Here is a 20,465-nt window from a genome sequence, read left to right as displayed (position 1 = left end):
GTGTGTGCACAATGATAAAATGGAGAGATATAATTGTTTCTCTTTGTAACCTATAATAAATAATATGTGCTCCTGGTTTGTTATCCATTACCAAGTCCAATGCAAGCCAACATCATCTGCAGAACTGCTCCAGTCAATAATTGCATAGCATGCATTATAGATCCATACCTTCCAATGAGCTGTTCACTGACCCACTTTGCAAACAAGCATGCTGACTCAGAGCCTCCATAATAAATGTTCATGGCCAGAATAAGGTCAGTGCCATCTTTCAAGAGGACACTCATGGCAGCAACCACAGAGGGAACTGCACTTTCCCATCTCTGGACTTGTCTGAAAGCTGACACAAATTCCCACTGGAATAATACAATGAACATAGATGTAATTAATAAAATGAAGAAGATCATAGCTCAGGCATCCTCAGCTATTTGAAGCATTAACTTTGTTAATTTGATTCCTCAGCACTGTATTATAGCTTTAGTCTGGCCCTATTTCTTGCAATAGCAACACATTCAGCTGTTCCATATAGTTTACAAATAAAAATCCTTGCAAATTATTTTTCTCTAGTGGATTGTTGTGTTATTCCTGGACTGGAGACCAACGCAGAATTATACTAAACTCCCTAATCAGTGTTCTTGTTTTACTTTGCGGACTAGAAATAGTGAGTGTGGGATTAGCAACCTGTGACCCTATTTTCTTGCATATTGTATAATTCCCAGCATCCCCCAAGGACCACTGAAAAATGTTGTTGAATGACCTATGTTCCATTAACCATACATCAGAAAAACACAAGCCAAAAGAGTCACAATAATCTTTTTTAAATGTTTGTGTAGAATGGAGAACATTATGATGTAGAGGGTGATATTCTGAGGCAATTTGCAATTGGTCTTAATTATTTTATAATTTATGGTTAAATATCTAGATTTTTGTTCAGATGCTCTCCAGTTTGCAATTTAAGCAGCAATCTGGTTGCTAGAAAGATAACATAACAAAAAATAACAGTAAATATAAAATTGTATACTGATGGTGCTATAGTTTTTTGGCTACTGGGGTCATTGACACCCCCTTTGAAAGCTGGATTAAGAAGGCAAATATTTAAAAACCTATAACAAATATAAAAAAAACTACTGAAAAGTAGATAATAATTTGGCATTCTATTCCAGGGGTCCCCAACCTTTTTTACCCACAAGCCACATTCAAATGTAAAAAGAATTGGGGAGCAAAACAAGCATGAAAAAGGTTCCCAGGGATGCCAAATGTGGGCTTTGATTTGCTTTTGGTAGTCCCTAATGGACTAGCAGCCTACAGGAGTCTCTGTTTCGCAGTACACCTGGTTTTTATGCAACCAAAACGTGCCCCCAATTCAGGAATTCAAAAATAAGCTCCTGCTTTAAGGCCACTGAGAGCAACATCTAAGGAGTTGGCGAGCACCATGTTGCTTATGAGCCACTGGTTGGGGATCACTGTTCTATAACATATAAAAGGGGGGTGTACTTAAATTCTAAAAGACAACAAATTTGTGAATAGAAATGTGCATGTCACAATGTAATATTCTTCATTAGGATTTTATTGCATTGTGAATCTTAATTGGGCATTGCAAACCTTTACCACCTGCTTGATGGTGGCATAACCTTTGTAGCAAACGTAATAACTTTTTCATTAAGAAGTTTTATTAGATATATTGCACAGGGGCACAAATATAAAATTCGCAGTCATGTGGTGTGAATGAATTACGAATAATTTTTCCATTAGAGACCAATATGTTACCAATATTACATTCCCCCTTTGCCCCTTTGATTGTATGAGATAATTACAGTTTAACAAGCTTCATAACACCAATAACCTTTCTGAAAAAATTGTTTTAGATCACTCCCAAGTTTCCCATTTATAGCTAAACAATATGTCACTGATATGAGGCATTCAGTAACCTCTAGGCACTCTAGAATTTGAGAATTGAATCAGATTGACATAAATATACCTTCTTGGAAAATGGAATATCAATAGAAATTAAGAGCTCTTCTGGCCTCTGTGCTGCTATCCCTGGCTCTCCAAACAGTAGTTGCCGAAGGGAGACCTTTCGTCTTCTGTCTATATGGATAATAGTGTAAATAAGAGTGTTATTAAATCCATCTCCGTTTCTCATTCAGGGACAAATCACAGGTGAAACCACTTTACCCTCTTTACTGCCCTGTACTCAGTAGCACTGACAGGAGCAGCATCAACCCTGCATACATGGGGTGAATTTCAGCCCCCAAACTCTTAAATATATATTTTTGGTTGGAAACACCACCTGTGCCCTTAGTCTAATGGTATACTTTCATAATGTATTCTACTACTTATTACATCACATATTTGCCCATGTTATAAAAAGTATGACAGTGCTTTTGTTTTTTTAATTAAAAATGCTTTAAATAAAGGCACATCAAAGACTTTTTTGTAGTCATGTCACTGATGTAATGTTGCTAAACCAGTCTTTGCAGTCTCACATAAAAATTAGGCCATGAGCCTGACATCGTCAATAGCTCTCAAATGTGGGAAAGGTGCTAATGGTGTTCAGTGCCCAAATAATCAAAGATGATATACAGTCAAGTATTCTAAACAATTGTCTAATGTACATTCATTTAAAATTCTCAATAGTTTTAAAGTTATTTGGAAATTCCATTGCTACTGAAAGCAATATTTGTTTCCCTTCTATATTTTCTCTGCACTCTATCCGGGTTTGTTCACTTGAAAACAGAAGTCAGTTCTCCTCCTGGTCTGTTAATCGGCTGGATTCTGCTACATTGTTTCAGAAATCAGAACCAGGCCATAGAATATAAACTGCCAGATAGAAATTGTTAAGCAAAACGGCAGTGAAACTGGTAACCAAAGGTGCCATGCTGCCTGACTGGTGGGGGGCAGGAGAGGGTGTGGCTTGATCAGGAAAGGTAGGGAATCAGAAAGGGGAGTTGGCCTTTACTAGCACAAGAATGGAGAAGACTTGCTCTCTAACAGTAGCAGAAGAGGTAGAGAGGGGTGTAATTTGAGCAGGAAAGAGATGGGAGTGCAGATGGAATGCTAACTGATCTAATGAAGTAATAGGGTTGCCACCTTTGAGTTCCGCAAAAAACGAACAAGGGGCGGGATTATGTATTGGGGGTGGAGCAGTGATTTATGGGGTTGGGTTATGAGATTTAGGGGCATGTTTGTGCCTTGTGCGCAGGTCTGGACTGAGATTCAAAATAGGCCCTTGCATTTCAGCTACACAGAGGCCCAAACAGCACCTGACCAGCCCACTAAATAGTGCCTGTCTATGGCAACTTACAGCAGCCCCTCTGGCATTTGCCAGAACCCACAGATTGTCAGTCCGGGCCTGCTTGTGCAGGTGGGGTTTTGACATCAGAGGTGATTATTGGCCATATTATTGTTTGGGTTTCACAAAGCTGGAACCTGAACACCGATAAGAAAAATCGAATTGTTTGGGTCAAAACTGAACAGGTGGCAACTCTAGGAAGCAATTGGTATATTATGGAGAGGAAGGGAGCTGGGTGAGGGAGATGATTATGAGAAAGAATGATGTAGAGCTGGAGCACATAGATGTCATAGAGGAGCTGAAAGATAACTGCATTATTGGATAGAGGAAAATATATATCTGGCATGCCATTCTATTGGTTTTAAACAATACATACTGTAGGTGAAGCTTAAATCATGCATTTGACTTAGTATTATACAGTAGATATGTATATCTACTGTATATTACTGTTTTTTTCAGACACCTTAGAAAGGAACTCACATATGTATGCTTTCTGATCTCACCTTTTGATGCTAGATTAAAGGTACAGTGTCCAACAGCAAGAATAGGGTTCAGCTCCCACGTTGCACTTCCACTCAAAATGCTCCCTCCTAGTGACTATGAATAAGGAAATGTAATATAGCAGAATAAGCAATACATATTTTTAATTTGATGGAATCTCTTTCTGGCCTCATTGGTGAATGACAAGACCAACCTTGCATCAGGAAATCATATATTATAAATATGCACACTGCTTCTGTTTATCATTAAAGAGACATTTATACTTTTATGGGGTTTTATCACAATCTAGCAGCTCAGAATTAATGGATTGTTTATAAACACTGATCTTGTGATACTAAAGAGATACTCAGACAGCCACATAACAGCTAACTGGGGGTTCTCAATACTCCAGAGCTGGGATCCCCAACCTTTTTTTACCCGTGAGCCACATTCAAATGTAAAAAGAGTTGGGGAGCAACGTTAGCATAAAAAATGTTCCTTTGTGGTGCACAATAAATGCTGGCTATTTGGTAGGCTCTATGTGGACTGGCAGCCTACAAGAGACTCTGTTTGGCAGTACATCTGTTTTTTATGCAACCAAAACTTGCCTCCAAGCCTGGAATTCAAAAATAAGCACCTGCTTTGAGGCCCTAGAGCCTCCACAGCTGTTTCTTCTGGAAAAGAGTTGTTTAGTATGGCAATAGGTTTATACACTCCATCCCTGAATGATTCCTCCGTAAGGAATACTCAATCCCTTTAAAAAAAAAAAAAAAAAAAAAAAAAAAAAAAGGAATCTACCTTTTGGAGCACTAAAACACCATTTTGTCTAGTCTTGTCCTGCACTTAAGGCCCAATGCCCAAACCTTTTACCTATATGTTATCCGCCCACTTAGACTGTAAGCTCTTTGGGGCAGGGACCTCCTCCTACTGTGTCTCATACCACAAAGCACTTCATCTCTGTGTGTTCATACTTATTTACTTTATCTGTTACAATACAGTGTGCACTTTTGTATAGTATAAGATTGTACAGCAATGTGAACCTTTGTATGTATGTTAAACCTGCATGCATATATATGCACATCCATTCCCCTCATAAATCACCAAACTTACTGCGTCATTTCTTAAATTCTGCACCGATAACTGCTGTAACAGAACTCGAAACATTTTGTTCTTTTCCTCCGGTAACTGAGAGACAACCTCAGACAGAATAGATCGTACCATTGAAAGGCTGCAAGCTGCCCCAATAGTTATCCCTGAAAAGACATGAACTTTTACTAGGAGGCAAATGTAAATACTGCACAAATAGCAATTGTCTTAACATAAATTGGTTTAATCCAATTATGGAAACACAGTAGACAATTGTTGTGGACCCCTCTTACACCCACACAAGATAAAACCCTTAAATGTTTTAGGTTTTGACAGTCCCTAGACAATAAATAAAGTGCAGTAGGTGCAGAGACAAATGGCAGGCCCAATTGTTTATGCAACTACTGCATGATGACATTTGCTCTGCTATGTGAAAGAAAAACTCAACTTCCATCCAGTTAAAATGAAAGTGTTTGCCCTGTAAATCCACACCCTCCAAACAACGCTTTAGTCTGTCACTTGGATGGCAAACTGAAAAAATTTTATAGTACCTCCGGTTACGCACCTTAGGGCACTGCGTCTTTATGGACGCACACAGGGAATAGCACAGAGGTGTATGGTACTTTAAATTATTACTTAAATGCATGTTCTCTGTAAAGCTGCTTTGCCAATGTTTAATTGAATTTTTCTGTTTTCCAGCACCCTTGTTTTAAAGTCATCAACAAATTATAGCATAACTAACTAGTGTTAAACCTTTTAACCGACTCAACAGGAAAGGCAGATAGAAAATAGCTACTTTGTTTTAAAATGGAAATAAGAAAGACTAAGGGGCAAATTCACTAAGCAGCGAAAATGCGCTAGCGTTGCCCTCGCCGCACTTCGCCAGGCTAATTTTCGCCAGGGCGCCGCTAATTCACTAAAATCCGAAGTTGCACTCAGGGAGGCGAACGGTAGCGAATTTGCGCAAGCGTTAATTCGTCAAGCAAAGCGAAGTTACGCTAGCGATGCCTAATTTGCATACGGTGCAAAGTTAAAGTTGAATGGACGTTCGTGTAGCAGCAAATACATTACACTACACAAGCCTGGGAAACCTTTATAAAATAAAATAGAGTTATTTTGCCCTATACATGTGTCCACTGTATAGTTTAGGTGCCATATGTTTAAAATGTAGGGGGGAAGGAGGGTCCCCCAAAAAAATGTATGATCTTTTTCAGCTTATCACCCTTAAAAAAGGAAAAAATGCCAGCTTTTTTTGGGACTTAGAAAAAATTTCAACTATTTTTGAAGCAATCCCTATCTACTCTATTGCACTTCGCCTGGTCTGAGGTGGCGAAGGCAACTCTGGCGCAAGAGGTAACGTTCAGTAAAATGCGCAAGTTAGTGAATTAGCGTAGTTACGTCCCATTCGCCATAGCGCAACTTTGCCTGGCGTAAGGGTGCGAAATATCGCTAGAGTAGGTCCACTTTGCTAGCGAATTTACGCCACTACCTGATAGTGAATTGGCGAAGTTAGGAAATGATGTCATGCTGGCGAATTTGCGCCAGCGTTAGTCACTTCGCCCTTTAGTGAATCTGCCCCTAAGGCCCCTGCATTGGAAAAATTGTGGTTACTATAATAATGACTGATTGATAATGATATACAGGATATTTTTACAGACATCACTTTATTGAAAACGAGCTACTATAGTTTCCCCATGGCAAATCAGCTGCAATCCTGTGCTTACCTTTTTCTGTATAACTCATGACACTCAGCTCTGGGACTCTAGAAAGGGAGATGATTACAGGATAGTATGAACCAGTCAGCTTGACCTGAGGGCCTAATGGGAAAAACAGAAGGTTCAGAAATTCACATGTACACACAGGCATGTGTGCCCACAGTTTATATGATGTTGTACAGGTATAGACTCTATTATCCAGAATGCTCGAGACCTGGGGTTTTCAGGATAAGGGATCTTTCTGTAATCTCCATACTTTGTCTAGAACAAAATAATTTAAACATTGAATAAACCCAATAGGAATGTTTTATTATTACAGAGAAAAAGGAAATAATGCTTAGAAATTAGAATTATTTAATTTAAATGCAGTCTATGAGAGATGGCCTTCTCGATTCTTCCCCACTCCTGCTCCGCACTTTCAACTTCTAGCGTTGGAGCGGGTCCAAGGGGGCCACAGCGCTAGTGCAGTAAGCAATAATGCGCTCGCTGCACTAGGAGAGCCGAATTTCCAAAAAATGGAAATTCGGCTCTCAAAGTTACCAGGGTCGGCTTTTTGCCACTGCAGTCAGGAATGGGTATTTGCATCAAGTGCACAAAAAATAAATTGTGATGTTTTTCCTTGTGTCTGACCCAGATGATTGCAGCAGCATTATCCAACAGTTTCATATAAACTCACTGGTTGACAGGGTGATGTCAGTCAAAGCTAGCCATGGGTGTAGAATGCAACATGTACTGTATTTACTTGTGTTGTGTTGGAATGATTCCAAAGTGTAACTGAAGCACAGAGCAACTTGTAGTAAATGAATGTGTGAATGATTAAAGCAGTATTGCCATGAACATACAAATTATGAGATTTTATGGAAGAACATGTGCATGCAGATGCTTTTGTGGTTATATGGGTTCTATAAATTTACATCATTACTGTTCTACCTATTTCCAGGGCTTTATTTTATCAATTCAAAAAACTTTAGGAACCCATACAGTATCATTACATTCTGGTGACGGATATGGCATTAAAGGCCATGATTCAGTGTCGGACTGGAATGCCAGGGGCCCACCAGAAAACCTTAGGCTGAGGGCCCACTTTCCAAACTATTATACTTCTTCTCCTCAGTCAACCTCTTTATTATCCAAGTCTCTTTTCTCTACATACTATACTGTAGTATTTCATTATTAAGCCTCATTGTTCCCATAAAGAAATGGAAAATTACCATGAAATAGGCCATATACGGTAGTTAGAAGCAAGAGGTCCACTGACTCCTAGGGCCACCAGGAGTTTTCCTGGTATCCCGGTGGGCCAGTCCGACACTGCCATGATTCCCTGGCCCAGTTCCATTGTATCTCTCTGTAGAAGGCTAGAAGGCATGGAGGTATTAGATAAGCTACTTCTTGTCATTCATGGCCTCAGTTACAACATCAAGTCAGGCCTTTTTCTGGCTTATTGTAGATATTGACAATAATAGGGAGATTGTTTTAAGTTATAATAGCAGAAGCGTAGGCAACGCAGGGACAGCAGGTTAAGCACATTAAATAAAATTTAGTAAGGAATAATAATGGGGAGGGTGACAATAGGGACCACACCCCCTTTGGTGCTGCTATGAAGATATTGTAGGCATCAGGGAGGAAAATCTTTTTGCTGAATATGTCCAGCTGGCGCGAGTACAGAGGAGGATCAGGGTGCACATCCTGCACCCAGGCCCAGCCATGGCTAGTGACTCCTCTGCCCCTTTATTGTAAATAGAAACATACCATTCACAACAGAGAAACATATAATGCTTGCCAGAAAAAAAAAGCTTCTAACCTGAAATGCTTAATAAAGTTCACACTATGTACCATTTGGAATTGTGAGCATATTTGATAACCAGTTTTACAAGACTTCATAAAGTACAGTAATCTGATCTGATGCTTTTCTTAACTGATCAAAACATTTTCAGTCAATAATGTGTTTGAATTACCGATCTGTCTAAAATGCTTTCTTCATTTTCTAAAATGCTTTTCAGAAGAGCTTACATTTAAGAACAAAATACACTCTGGGTGCAATGCCCTGTTTCTAAATTTACTACAAGTATGGGATCCCTCTGTAATAATACAACAGTAGCTGGTAACTAAGCTGCATGAATCCATATTGCTGGCAACACAACACTACTGGCTTTATTTTATTTAATGTTAAAATGATTTTAAGCTGACTTAAAAGGTAAAGTGATCTAAACAGAAAGTAACCCCTTATCTGGAAAAGGTCCAAAGCATTCCAGAATAAAGATCCTTTACTTGTATCATTATTGCAGTATATATTTTATTCATACTTTACAAGATATAAGGGTTCCTATAATGCAAACATAGGTGCATAATAGCATCCTTGAATACACTATTGACAAAGTTAAGTGCTTCTCTGGTGCCTTCACCTTGCCACAATGCCATTTGCTTTTCTGTGTAAGGTGCAACATGCAAAATGCAGAGTGCATGGGTGTACACAACTTGAGAATGTGTTACTTCCAAAACTTAGTTTGCATTTTGTGCACACACAGTTGCACTTCATGAAGCCAATCATGGCAACTTGAAATTGCATCCAGATTTGCAATTTACACGTTGCATTTGAGTCCTCTAATTATTTTCAGATGTGTGCTCCCTCCACACTATGCACTATATTGTCTATAGCCAGTTCTACATACTCTGTAGCACTGGCAGCTCACTGTGTGATTAGCAAGATTAATAAGAAAGTTCTTTATTCATTGTAAGAAAAAGTGGCACACCTAATGAGATCCAAGATGGAGGGCAGAGCTACAAGGATACAACTCGTTTGGCAGTGATATCCAGAATGATTTCTGGAATGGGAACTACCATTAGTTTTAGGCTACTAAAACATTTAAAATCTGTAGGATTGTTTTATCATTGACATGGTTTTCTTGATTAAAATCATGTACAAGTTTGGTCCTATTGTGATAAAGTGGTAGCAAATTTCTAAATGAAGAAATGTTAGTTTGAATGGGACATGTAGGGGGCCTATTTACTAACATTCAGATTGCTTTTTTATTCCACAAATCGTATTTTTTCTCTAAGAATTTGAGCTTTTTTATTTCTCTAAAATTCTAAATTTAAGGGTAAAAACCACTAAAAACTCTATAAAAACAGTGGAAGTCCCACAGAAGTCAATGGGAGCTGGGCAAATTCTATCGAACCTTTTTTTCAACATCCTGACTTTTTGAGGATTTTTTCGCTTGTTTTTGTCCAAAAAAGAAAACGAACAAATTTTAGAGGTGTTAGCAATATTCATATATTTTAGTGTATTATTCAGCATTTTTTTTTTCCATTCGTTTTTTTTTATATTTGGATCTATCAATAACTTTCATGGCATTTGTGGCTTTAGCGAAATAGAGCTAAACTATGGTTTCAAAAAGGTCCCAGAGAAATGCAATGCCATATTATTGGAGCATTCTGGATAACAGGCTTTTGGAAAATAGATCCTATACCACATTATGCAACTGTGAATGAAACAACAACCAGATGAGATCCAACCAAAGGAGTGGCTTTTATTTATCAGATTTGTTTCAATATCTGTCATGTCAGGGTATAATACTGATGGGCCAATGACTCACTGTAATTTATAGGTAAAAATATATTAAACATTCTTATGCCTTTTGATTTATAGTGACAGAAATGAAAAATGCCTTCTGGACATTGTGGTATTACAAGCTGATTTATGCTAGCATCATACATTTTTGAAAAGTATTTCCTTTTTCTTTGTAATAATAAAACAGCGCCTCATTCTTGATCCTAACTAAGCTGCATTAATCCATACTGAATGCAAAACAATTCTATTGGGTTTATTTAATTTTCAAATTATTTAAATTATTTTTATGGAAATATTCCTTATTCCTTATTCAGAAAACCTCAGGTCCAAAGCATTCGAAATAATAGATCCTATATCTGCACATACCATCCATTAAATTGCCTATAAATGTCTACATCTATATGTACAGTGTAATATATATATATATATATATATATATATATATATATATATATATATATATATATATATATATATATATATATATATATATATATATATATATATACTTGACAACAGCAAAAAATCTATAAAACAGCCTCTGCTGCAGCATTTTGTTTTTGATATTTTTAAAGGAGAAGGAAAGGCATACTGCACTTGGGGGTGGCAAATCTTAGGCTCCCCAAGTGATTGTATTGACTTATACCAGCGAGCACCAGGGAGAGGTTCTCTTCAGGATTCTTCCTGCTTCAAATTTCCTGGGTTAAATGCATGCACAGTTGAACGAAATAGCAGACTTTTTAGTCGCACAAAGAAAGTGGTGCAGATAGGAGAACTGGGCCATGGTTTCAGGTAAGTCAATACAATAACTTGGGGGTGCCTAACGTTTGGCACCCCCATATGCAGGATGCCTTTCCTTCTCCTTTAAGCAATATCTCCAAAGACAAAAAGCCAAAAGCAGGTTATGATTGACTACACTCAATTCCCTTATGGCAGTGGAGAAGTTAATGTAGATGCTGATGCCACTAGTTTTGCTTTCACACTTCAACTGTGCCTGAAATGAGGCTTGTTTTTAGTAATGTAGACTAGCTAGTCAATATTGGCTAAAATACAGTATAAAGCTTCTGGAATTGGAAATTTTAATTTAAAGGGATACTGTCATGAGAAAACATGTTTTTTTCAAAATGCATCAGTTAATAGTGCTGCTCCAGCAGACTTCTGCACTGAAATCAGTTTCTCAAAAGAGCAAACATTTTTTTTATATTTTATTTTGAAATCTGACATGGGGCTAGACATATTGTCAGTCTCCCAGCTGCCCCAGTCATGTGACTTGTGCTCTGTCACTCTTTACTGCTGTACTGCAAGTTGAATGATTTCAACCCCTCCCTTCCCCCCAGAAGCCTAACAACAGAACAATGGGAAGTTAACCAGATAACAGCTCCCTGATACAAGATAACAGCTCCCTGGTAGATAAGAACAGCACTCAATAGTAAAAAGCCAAGATACAGTAAGATACATTGAGTTGGAGAAACAGCCTGCCAGAAAGCAGTTCCATCCGAAAGTGATGGCTCTTTCTTAAAGCACATGACCAGGCAAAAATTACCTGAGATGGTGCCTACACACCAATATTATAAACTGAAAAAAATACACTTGCTGGTTCAGGAATGAAATTTACATGGCAGAGTGAATTATTTGCAGTGTAAACAGCGTAATTTAGATATAAAAACGACACCATTAAAATAATGACTAGTGATGGGCGAATTTATTCGGCAGGCGCGAATTCGAGGCGAAATTTGCAGAGAAAATTCACCGGCGAAAAATCACTGGCGTCAAAATATTTTTTGACGCCCAAGACAATTCTAGGTGCCCATTGACTTTAAAGGTCGTCAGAATTGTCGCCATCGTCGGAATTGTCGCCACATCAAAATTGTCTTAGGCGTCAAAAATATTTTGACGCCAGTGAATTTTCACTGTATATTTTGACGCCCAAGACAATTCTGACGCCATCATCAATTCCGATGCTGCGACCATTCTAGGCGCCCATTTACCTTAATGGTCGTCAGAATTATCGCCATCGTTGGAATTGTCGCCGAGTCAGAATTGTCTTGGGCGTCAAAAATATTTCGATGACGGAGGCAAAATTTGCGTTTCGTGAATTTTTCACCGTTTCGCGGTAAATTCACGCATTTTTCGGTGAAGCAAAACGGGAGAAATTCGCCCATCACTAATCATGACAGAATCCCTTTAACAACTGCGGTTATTTTAACTGAGAACATTCAGAGATTGTAGGGATTGCCTTCCAGTACTGTCATATAAATAAACTATATGGTAAATGCATCACACAGTCACACACAGCATATTTATACATATACATATGCCCATTAGATCCACACTTACGATCATTCTTTTTATTTTTTGTTAATTCTGTTGATTGTCTTAATTGGATTTTTAGATTTAATAGACAATCCTTTAATGGTCTCGTAATATTTGCTTATAACTGATGATCTAATGTATCTAATGTATCTAACTACAGCTACTTACCAATAAGTGTATTTCCTACCACCAGTGGAGCCATGGGGTAGACAGCTTTTAGATCCAAGAGTTCATTGAGACATGATGGAGTAACCCATGTGCTCTTATCACCTTGAAGGACCAGAATTCTGTTCTTCGGATCCTCCTCCATCTTCTTGAATAAAAAAAACAAGTGGGGTTTACTACCAATTATAGTAAGCAGAGTTTAATTAACAAAGTGCAGCAAAAAAGAAGACAAGAAAAAAATAAATAAAATCTTTAGTATAAAATACTACATTTAATATCAGCAGTCTCCGTCTACTCCACTAAGGTTGCCACCTGCTTGTTTTTTACGCAAATAGTTTTTGAACTGAGCAATTTGTTTTCTGTGTGGGTCACATCTGTTAGTTTGAGTTTTAGCCTTGTGAAACTCAAACAATAATCTGGACAATAACCAGCTCTGATGTCATGGCCCCACCTCCACAAGGCACGGCCCATAATATCATGACCCCACCCCCATATGTTATTGCGCTGCCCCCAATGTCATCATCCTAACATCTTGTTTGGTTTTTGCCAAAGTCAAAGGCAGCAACCTTAAACTCCATGAACCTTTGCTTGGATAGCCAGGGGCAGGCTTGATGACTAGTTTTCTGACTACAATAGCATACCTTTATGTGACAATATTTTAAATTTAGTTTTATTTCACATTGCTGACAATTTGCACATGCTCCTTGGGGTCCACAACTAGATTTTTGTTTTCTAATCAATAGTTGTGTCATAAAAAACTGAAGTTTTAAACCTTGCACCACTAAATGAATTAGCAGTGACCGGATGGTAATTCTTGGTCTGTTCTGAACTACAACAAACTAACGTATACTATGCAGGGAATATCTCTTTTTTTTCTTCTGTAGAGGAACGAAATGGATGTAGGTCAGAGCGTTGTGGCACAAAGCATTTGCATACGTATGTTGGTGAGAGCTACAACATGGCAACCATTTAAAACTGTGTAAACACAATGACATATTTTGTCTTGGTTTCCAGTAGCCCTCAGGCTCTTGATTGTTTTGAATGCACATCAACGCACATCAATTAACATTTACTAATTAAAAGTTCTTCATTAAAAATTACACAGAAATTATTGAAAGAACACTCAAACATAACAACATTAGACTTCATTATTTAGTTGACAGTTTTGGTAGTTTAGGGAGCAGATGAAATCCACCATTTTAGATTAATGTCCATGTCCATGACTGTGTGTAGTCTTCCTCCTGCACTGTCTAGTTATTAAAGGGATACTGTCATGGGGAAAAAATTATTTTTCAAAATGAATCAGTAAATAGTGCTGCTCCAGCAGAATTCTGCACTGAAATCCATTTCTCAAAAGAGCAAACAGATTTTTTTATATTCAATTTTGAAATCTGACATGGGGCTAGACATATTGTCAATTTCCCAGCTGCCCCAAGTCATGTGACTTGTGCTCTGATAAACTTCAATCACTCTTTACTGCTGTACTGCAAGTTGGAGTGATATCACCCCCCTCCCTTTTTCCCCCCAGCAGCCAAACAAAAGAACAATGGGAAGGTAACCAGATAACAGCTCCCTAACACAAGATAACAGCTGCCTGGTAGATCTAAGAACAACACTCAATAGTAAAAACCCATGTCCCACTGAGACACATTCAGTTACACTGAGAAGGAAAAACAGCAGCCTGTCAGAAAGAATTTCTCTCCTAAAGTGCAGGCACAAGTCACATGACTGGGGGCAGCTGGGAAATTGACAAAATGTCTAGCCCCATGTCAGATTTTAAAATTGAATATAAAAAAATCTGTTTCTTATTTTGAGAAATGGATTTCAGTGCAGAATTCTGCTGGAGCAGCACTATTAACTGATTCATTTTGATAAAAAAAATGTTTCCCATGACAGTATCCCTTTAAGTAATAACTTTGTTTTGAATACCATGAGATATAAAATAATGGGTCACAATAGCTGGAAATAACTTTAATAACTTTTGTTAGTGATGGGCGAATTTATTCGCCAGGCGCGAATTCGCGGCGAATTTGCGCGATTCGCACCGAGCGAATAAATTCGCGAAACGCCCGCGAAAATTCGCGGTCAAAAACGGGCGCCGGCATCGGAAAAACGGGCGCCGGCGTCAAAAACGAGACGCCGGTGCCGTTTCGCGAATTTCGCACGAAATTCACGAATTTTTCGGCGAAGCAAAACGGCGCAAATTCGCCCATCACTAATTTTTGTATTTCTGTGCTTGTATTTTCATGAAAAGAATGGATCGGATGGCTTGAAAGGTTTGGTTTGAGAGTTTATTTCCAAAAGATCATAGAAACTACTCATATAATTTAATTGCCTTGTCTCAGTCTGATTTATGTCAGTTACAGGAGCTATCTGTTTATGTCTCACCAACCACCATATTGAATACCTCGGAGTGGTAAAGTTCTAATGTTACTACTCTATGGTTACTATTAGTCCTGCCTCCTCTGTCAAACTGGCTTCCACAAGTCAGTATGAATATTACCAATGAATTGCTAACTGTATCCCTATTAACCATGTCTTCTTCCAGGATGTATATTTTGGCACAGTAAAAAGTGGCTGCAGATTGTCTGTTGTGGACAAAATGAGAGATTATGATGTGCATTTTTGTTGAAGGGACAACTCTTTATGTACCTGACTGAGTCTAAGCAATCAGATTATATAACGTAATATTAACAAGCATAGATGTGGTTCTATTTAATAATAGGTTCTGCTTTCTGACTATACTTTGTGATTTGTATTAGCTAATTGGACAAATTACTATAAGCAGGAAGATTTTACAGTAAGAACGTACTAAATGATACATCTCTTATATTGTACTGTCAAACTGCATAATAATAACATACAGCAAATTTATATAATTTATTCAAAAGGATTTAACATTTAACTTTTCCTTGTTTTGTTTCACCTATTTTTTTTGATAGTGTTATTGGCCCATCTTGTGTCTTTTGTCTTGGCTGGCTTTCTACAGACTTTGTTTTCAGCTCTCATTTGTTATGATATAGGGATACACTGAATATAAAATATTTGGATTTGCCCATTTTGGGAGTTGTTGGATACCAACCAAACCTGCACATTAATTTACATTCAACCCATTGCAAAATCCCAAAATGCTGAATTATCTTACAAAATGTTGCCTTCAGTTGTGCAAATTCTTTTGTTCAGCTCAGGAGTAAGGATGTGGATAATTCCAAATTCCACAAAAAATACTGGAATTAGAATATGGAACAGAATCCTGGATTTAGTGCATCCCTAGGATTATAATCCCTTTCTACTAAATAAATGGGGTTGTAAATTAGATGTCTGAGTGGGACGGGGGATGGTTAGTGGGCTTAGAAAAAGCCTAAAGGCCGAAATACCAGAAATACCAATGTTGGGCCAGTTCCTCACATTATGGGATTGTCTGGACACCAAAAAAAACTGCAATGATTTTTACGGTACATGTATTTTCATCATAACTGTGAACTTACCAAGTAAACATTAATAGGAACAACCCCATAAGTTTGCCCATAGTCTATACATGCAAAAAATATAGTGTAATAACAGTGTGGTGGCAGTGCAGGCTATAGCATCATTGATAGCAAACCCACTATGCTTGCCCTCCCATGTTTTGTATGTTTAAAGATATAGCTGCAGGGAATTCAACTCGCACGGGCATGAAAACCAAGTTCCCACGACTCCTTTAACAGTTTGCTCTCTATTAGGAATGCACTATGGCAAATAAATCAAGGTAAAGAGCCAGAGGCAATGGACTATTTACTGTCCCAGAGTTAATCTTCATTTTCAACCAGGCAATTCACTGCAACCTGCTTTGGCAGCACAGATAAAATGCTTAAACTTTATTGCACTCAGTACAGAGTAAAGTTTTTTTTACAACAGAAGACAAACAATTTAGAAAATCAAATTTCAAGTAAATCAAAATAAAGGAATAGATGGGCGCGGTATTAAAAAAAACAACACTGAAAACAAACATTCCTTTTAAAAGCTGACATTTATTCCAGCTATGGATAGAGGTAGGTGGAAGACTGTTCATGCCTTACACAATCACCCTTTGAAAACACTTGTTCTTTTGTTTTATTGGCATTGTATACTAATCATCATAACAAGAGATTACAAGATGTAGGGCCACACTTTTAAAGCTATTAATGCAGTAAGAGTGTTTATAGTTTCCTTTACAAAAACTGTATTTTGTGCCCCTGTAATTGATTTACTGTATATACTCGAAAACAGAGGTTCAATATACTGAATGGAATATATTGTCAGGTTGGTGTTGTGAGTTTGCACCATTCTACAATCTGGTAGGTTCTCTAGCCTGCAAACCTTCAAAATCAGATCAAATCAGTGCAATTGCTTAGCGTGCTCTTCTGAGCTATTTACAATATTTTTTTCTAGATTTCAGGATAATAGCATTTTTTTACACTGATAATATAGTAACATATTGGGTGAAAAATCAAGAAAGACATAGCTGGATCTGCAATTTCCATACTGGGATACCTAACTTCCATTAATTCATTCATCAATCACAAAACCCCTTTTCCTAAAGTCAGTGTAACATAAAATAGGAGAAAGAAGTGGTCTAAATAAATGGGTCTATGGTGTCCTTGTTCATAGTAGCTATGGTTCATATTCTTTAAATGCATTTAAATTATTTTAGTATAGAAAATTAATACAGCAGTATGTTTATTTTTGAATTCCAGGCTTGGAAGCAAGTTGTACTGCCAAATAGAGCCTCGTGAAGGCTGTCAGTCCACACAGGGGCTACCAAACAGCCAATAACAGTCCTTATTTGACATACCCATGAATTTTTCATGCTTGTGTTGCTCTCCAACTATTTTTTCATTTAAATGTGGCTCAAGAGTAAAAAAAAGTTGGGGACCCCTGCCCTACTGTATATTGGAAAATAGAGACTTGCAATTATAATGTGGCTTAGCTTAAAGTAAACAATAAAGCTAGAATTTCACCTATTTGAAAATCAAAGGATTTGTTTGCCCGAGAAGTGTTCTAACTGAATTGTGCTTAATGAATAGCAATTATGTTTGTGCTTACCTTTACAAAAATTAAAACACTACTTTAAAGTCAAGCATTTCACTCTGTCCCTCACATGATTTCATACACTGCATACATAACTCTGGGGGAATTTTTCTGCGCATTTCACACTCCTGCACTTTCTCAAGAATGCCACTGGGTGTTTCTTTTGGATGTTTTATATTCACTCGTATTAACCAACAATGTCCCTTAGATATTTTTACCATCTATCTATCAATTAATCTACTCCAAATGCTTCCCCATTGGCAAAAATGTATATTGCAGGTGGGAAAACATATGCAGTGCTTCATTTTTCCGAACTCGCCTGAAGTTGCCTAGCGAGGCAACTTTGGGTTCATATGTTTTCCCACTTTTTATTATTGCCAGTAGGGAAGCATATAGAGGAGATTAGTCACCAGCACAAGAGAAGATTTTTCACGGGCAACTAATCTCATCATCTGCCAAGAGTGCCAAGGAAAGAAAGTACACTTTTCTTTCCAATAAATGCCCAATTCATGGTTAGCAACCATTGAAACACACGTCTTTCATTATCTTTACTGTCACAGCACCTAAATTTACAGTTTTACATTTGCAATTTTATTACAAAGGGCTATTGTTCATTTACAGAATTGTATGGGTGAGTTTTCAGGTGCCCAAATCATCCATGTATTGCTAAGCTTACAAACGAAATGTAAAAATTGCTGTTGAACAACAGAAATGATAGTGTAGGGCCTAGGTTTTTGAGGAAATAATTTGGCACGTGACTCGTGGGTGGTGGGATGGACCGGACCACTACGAGTCCGTTGCTATCTTGCTATCTGTTACTGTGGCTCTTTGGAGCTGTACTATACATTTAAGATACATCAAGTTAAAAGCCCAGATCTGCACATAATAGCCTCGTGAGTGATATGACTGATCAGCCACAGCATGACCTCCAGTATTGTAACATGATTGCAGGCAATTAAGATAAACTATGGTGCAAAATAATACGTGGAATTATGTAAATACAAGTTATAAACTAACCAAGGATTATATAAAATGTAATACAATATGAGAATAGTTTCCTCTAACCACATGCTGACGAACAAAGCCAAGATACATTGCATGAGATCAAAAGACCTAATAATGAGATTTACTACTGCCTAGGTGCCAAGCAAAACAGCACAATACCTCTTGAACTTGGATTGTTGCAAATAAACTTAAATGATGCAAAGCTCTCTAAATAAACATGGTGAATGTGGGAATTAAAAAGTTAACTGTAAACTATAATTCTGACTAAAACATACAGTACAATTACAATTTAACAGTGGCATACAAGGGACTAACAGATCAGTCCAGACTTTCAGTGGACATGATAGGCGTTATATGTGTGAATAAAACATCAAGTCTTGGATGTTTAATGAGAGTACTAGTAAATGTTCAGGGTGCAGTTTGGGTAAACTGATTTCTTGATCATTGCGAAACAATAGCTTTTATGGTCCTTTACAGGGTGCTTCAGTATGATTTGTTGAAGCAAACGTCTAGTCAGTAATACTGAAGAATTATGAAGAGTTACGTGTAAAACACATGTAATTGGAGATTCAGCTCAATGCTTGCCAACTATTTTTCAGCATTGTGCATTATAAAAGGCTGCAACAGGTCTGCAATGTCTAAATTGTGGTCTTTACTTTGCTCAGTAAAGGCTTTTAATTGGATACATTTTCTTGTATCTATTACTTCCCAGGAGCAGCACCCGGGTATGTGCAAGAGTGTTTGCCGATAGGAGTGCCTATATATATATATATATAAAATGTTCTGGGGGGGAGAAAGTCTGCATAGACATGAACGGGCACCTAAGAAAATCTAGCTGGAAAAGGTGAAGGTGGCAAAACACTCAAATTCACCCCATGTCCATAGACTTATTGCTGTAGGTTCTATTCCAAACCCAAAAAGTAACCCATTTGCATCCTTAAGGTGGCAACTGTTTTAAGAGCTGATGGTGCTCCTGGCAAATGGCCATCCTCCTGTTGATGCTCCCTAACCATCAGAAGCACTGTATATGTGTTGTACCTTACAGTCTCCAACCTGTTGCTCACACTATCATACTGCACTGTGGAATATGTTGGCACTATATAAAAACATGTCAATAATAACCTGTTTTTCTAGATAATACAGCCACCCCACTCCCACTGCAAGCAGTCACGTGAACAGATAGTAGGTCAGCATCATTCCTGCAGCATTAAAGCACTAAGCAATAGTTTGTGTCTGTCATCTTGTGAAATCTGTGACCTGTTTTCTACAGTGCAGAAAGGAGATTCTGGCGGTGTCGTTAGAGTGATCCACCCCAAGCCACTTAAATCTGAAGTATAAAATATAAAAACTTGGTTTATCCTCTGTTTAAGTAACTAAATTGAGTTACTTAATGTAATAATAGCTGCATCCAATGGGTAATTATTAAAATTACTAAAAAGGACACATTGTTACTCACAGAAACTCAGAGTTTAATGAGCATTAATAAATATTTCTGATTGTTTAAGGCAACTTGGATTTTCAGTTAAGGACTCAGGCTTCTTTGGCCAAATGTTTTTTTCTGTGGTATTCAGCAAAATGCAAACCTCATGATTTTAGTAACATACAGAAATTCCCCTGAGAGCCATTTCCTTATTCTGCACTTGACAAGTGCCTGGCATTGCAATTAAACAGGTTTCCCCATATACAATGTATGATATGTATTAAGTCAAGTCTTTTCTTGCATCTCATGCAGAACTAACCCTTTCCATAAATACCATCATATCTGAAATACTTTCACTTCAACAGTGCCATTGTA

At 37.7% G+C, this 20,465-nt stretch overlaps 1 protein-coding gene across 4 annotated transcripts in view; it reads right to left on the bottom strand.

The window, feature by feature from the left end:
- LOC108701448 (aldehyde oxidase 2) overlaps window positions 1–20,465 on the bottom strand; it is a 45,030-nt gene that overhangs the window by 23,881 nt on the left and 684 nt on the right. For 3 of the 4 annotated variants that reach the window (XR_001933175.2, XM_018236153.2, XM_018236154.2), the window contains exons 2-7: window positions 12,620–12,764; window positions 6,580–6,672; window positions 4,880–5,022; window positions 3,793–3,886; window positions 1,976–2,085; window positions 169–353 (exon numbers count right to left, since the gene is read on the bottom strand). Coding sequence is in view for 3 of the 4 variants with exons in the window: in XM_018236153.2 (XP_018091642.1) it covers window positions 169–353; window positions 1,976–2,085; window positions 3,793–3,886; window positions 4,880–5,022; window positions 6,580–6,672; window positions 12,620–12,761 (767 nt within the window). In the remaining variant the exon portion in view is untranslated. The remainder of the gene's footprint in view (window positions 1–168; window positions 354–1,975; window positions 2,086–3,792; window positions 3,887–4,879; window positions 5,023–6,579; window positions 6,673–12,619; window positions 12,765–20,465) is intronic. The other variant, XM_041576191.1, reaches the window with a different exon arrangement.

Source organism: Xenopus laevis, chromosome 9_10L (assembly GCF_017654675.1).
Source record: "Xenopus laevis strain J_2021 chromosome 9_10L, Xenopus_laevis_v10.1, whole genome shotgun sequence".
Lineage (NCBI taxonomy): Eukaryota > Metazoa > Chordata > Amphibia > Anura > Pipidae > Xenopus > Xenopus laevis.
Note: the sequence above shows the minus strand (reverse complement) of the source record. Positions and strands in the feature narration are given on the sequence as shown.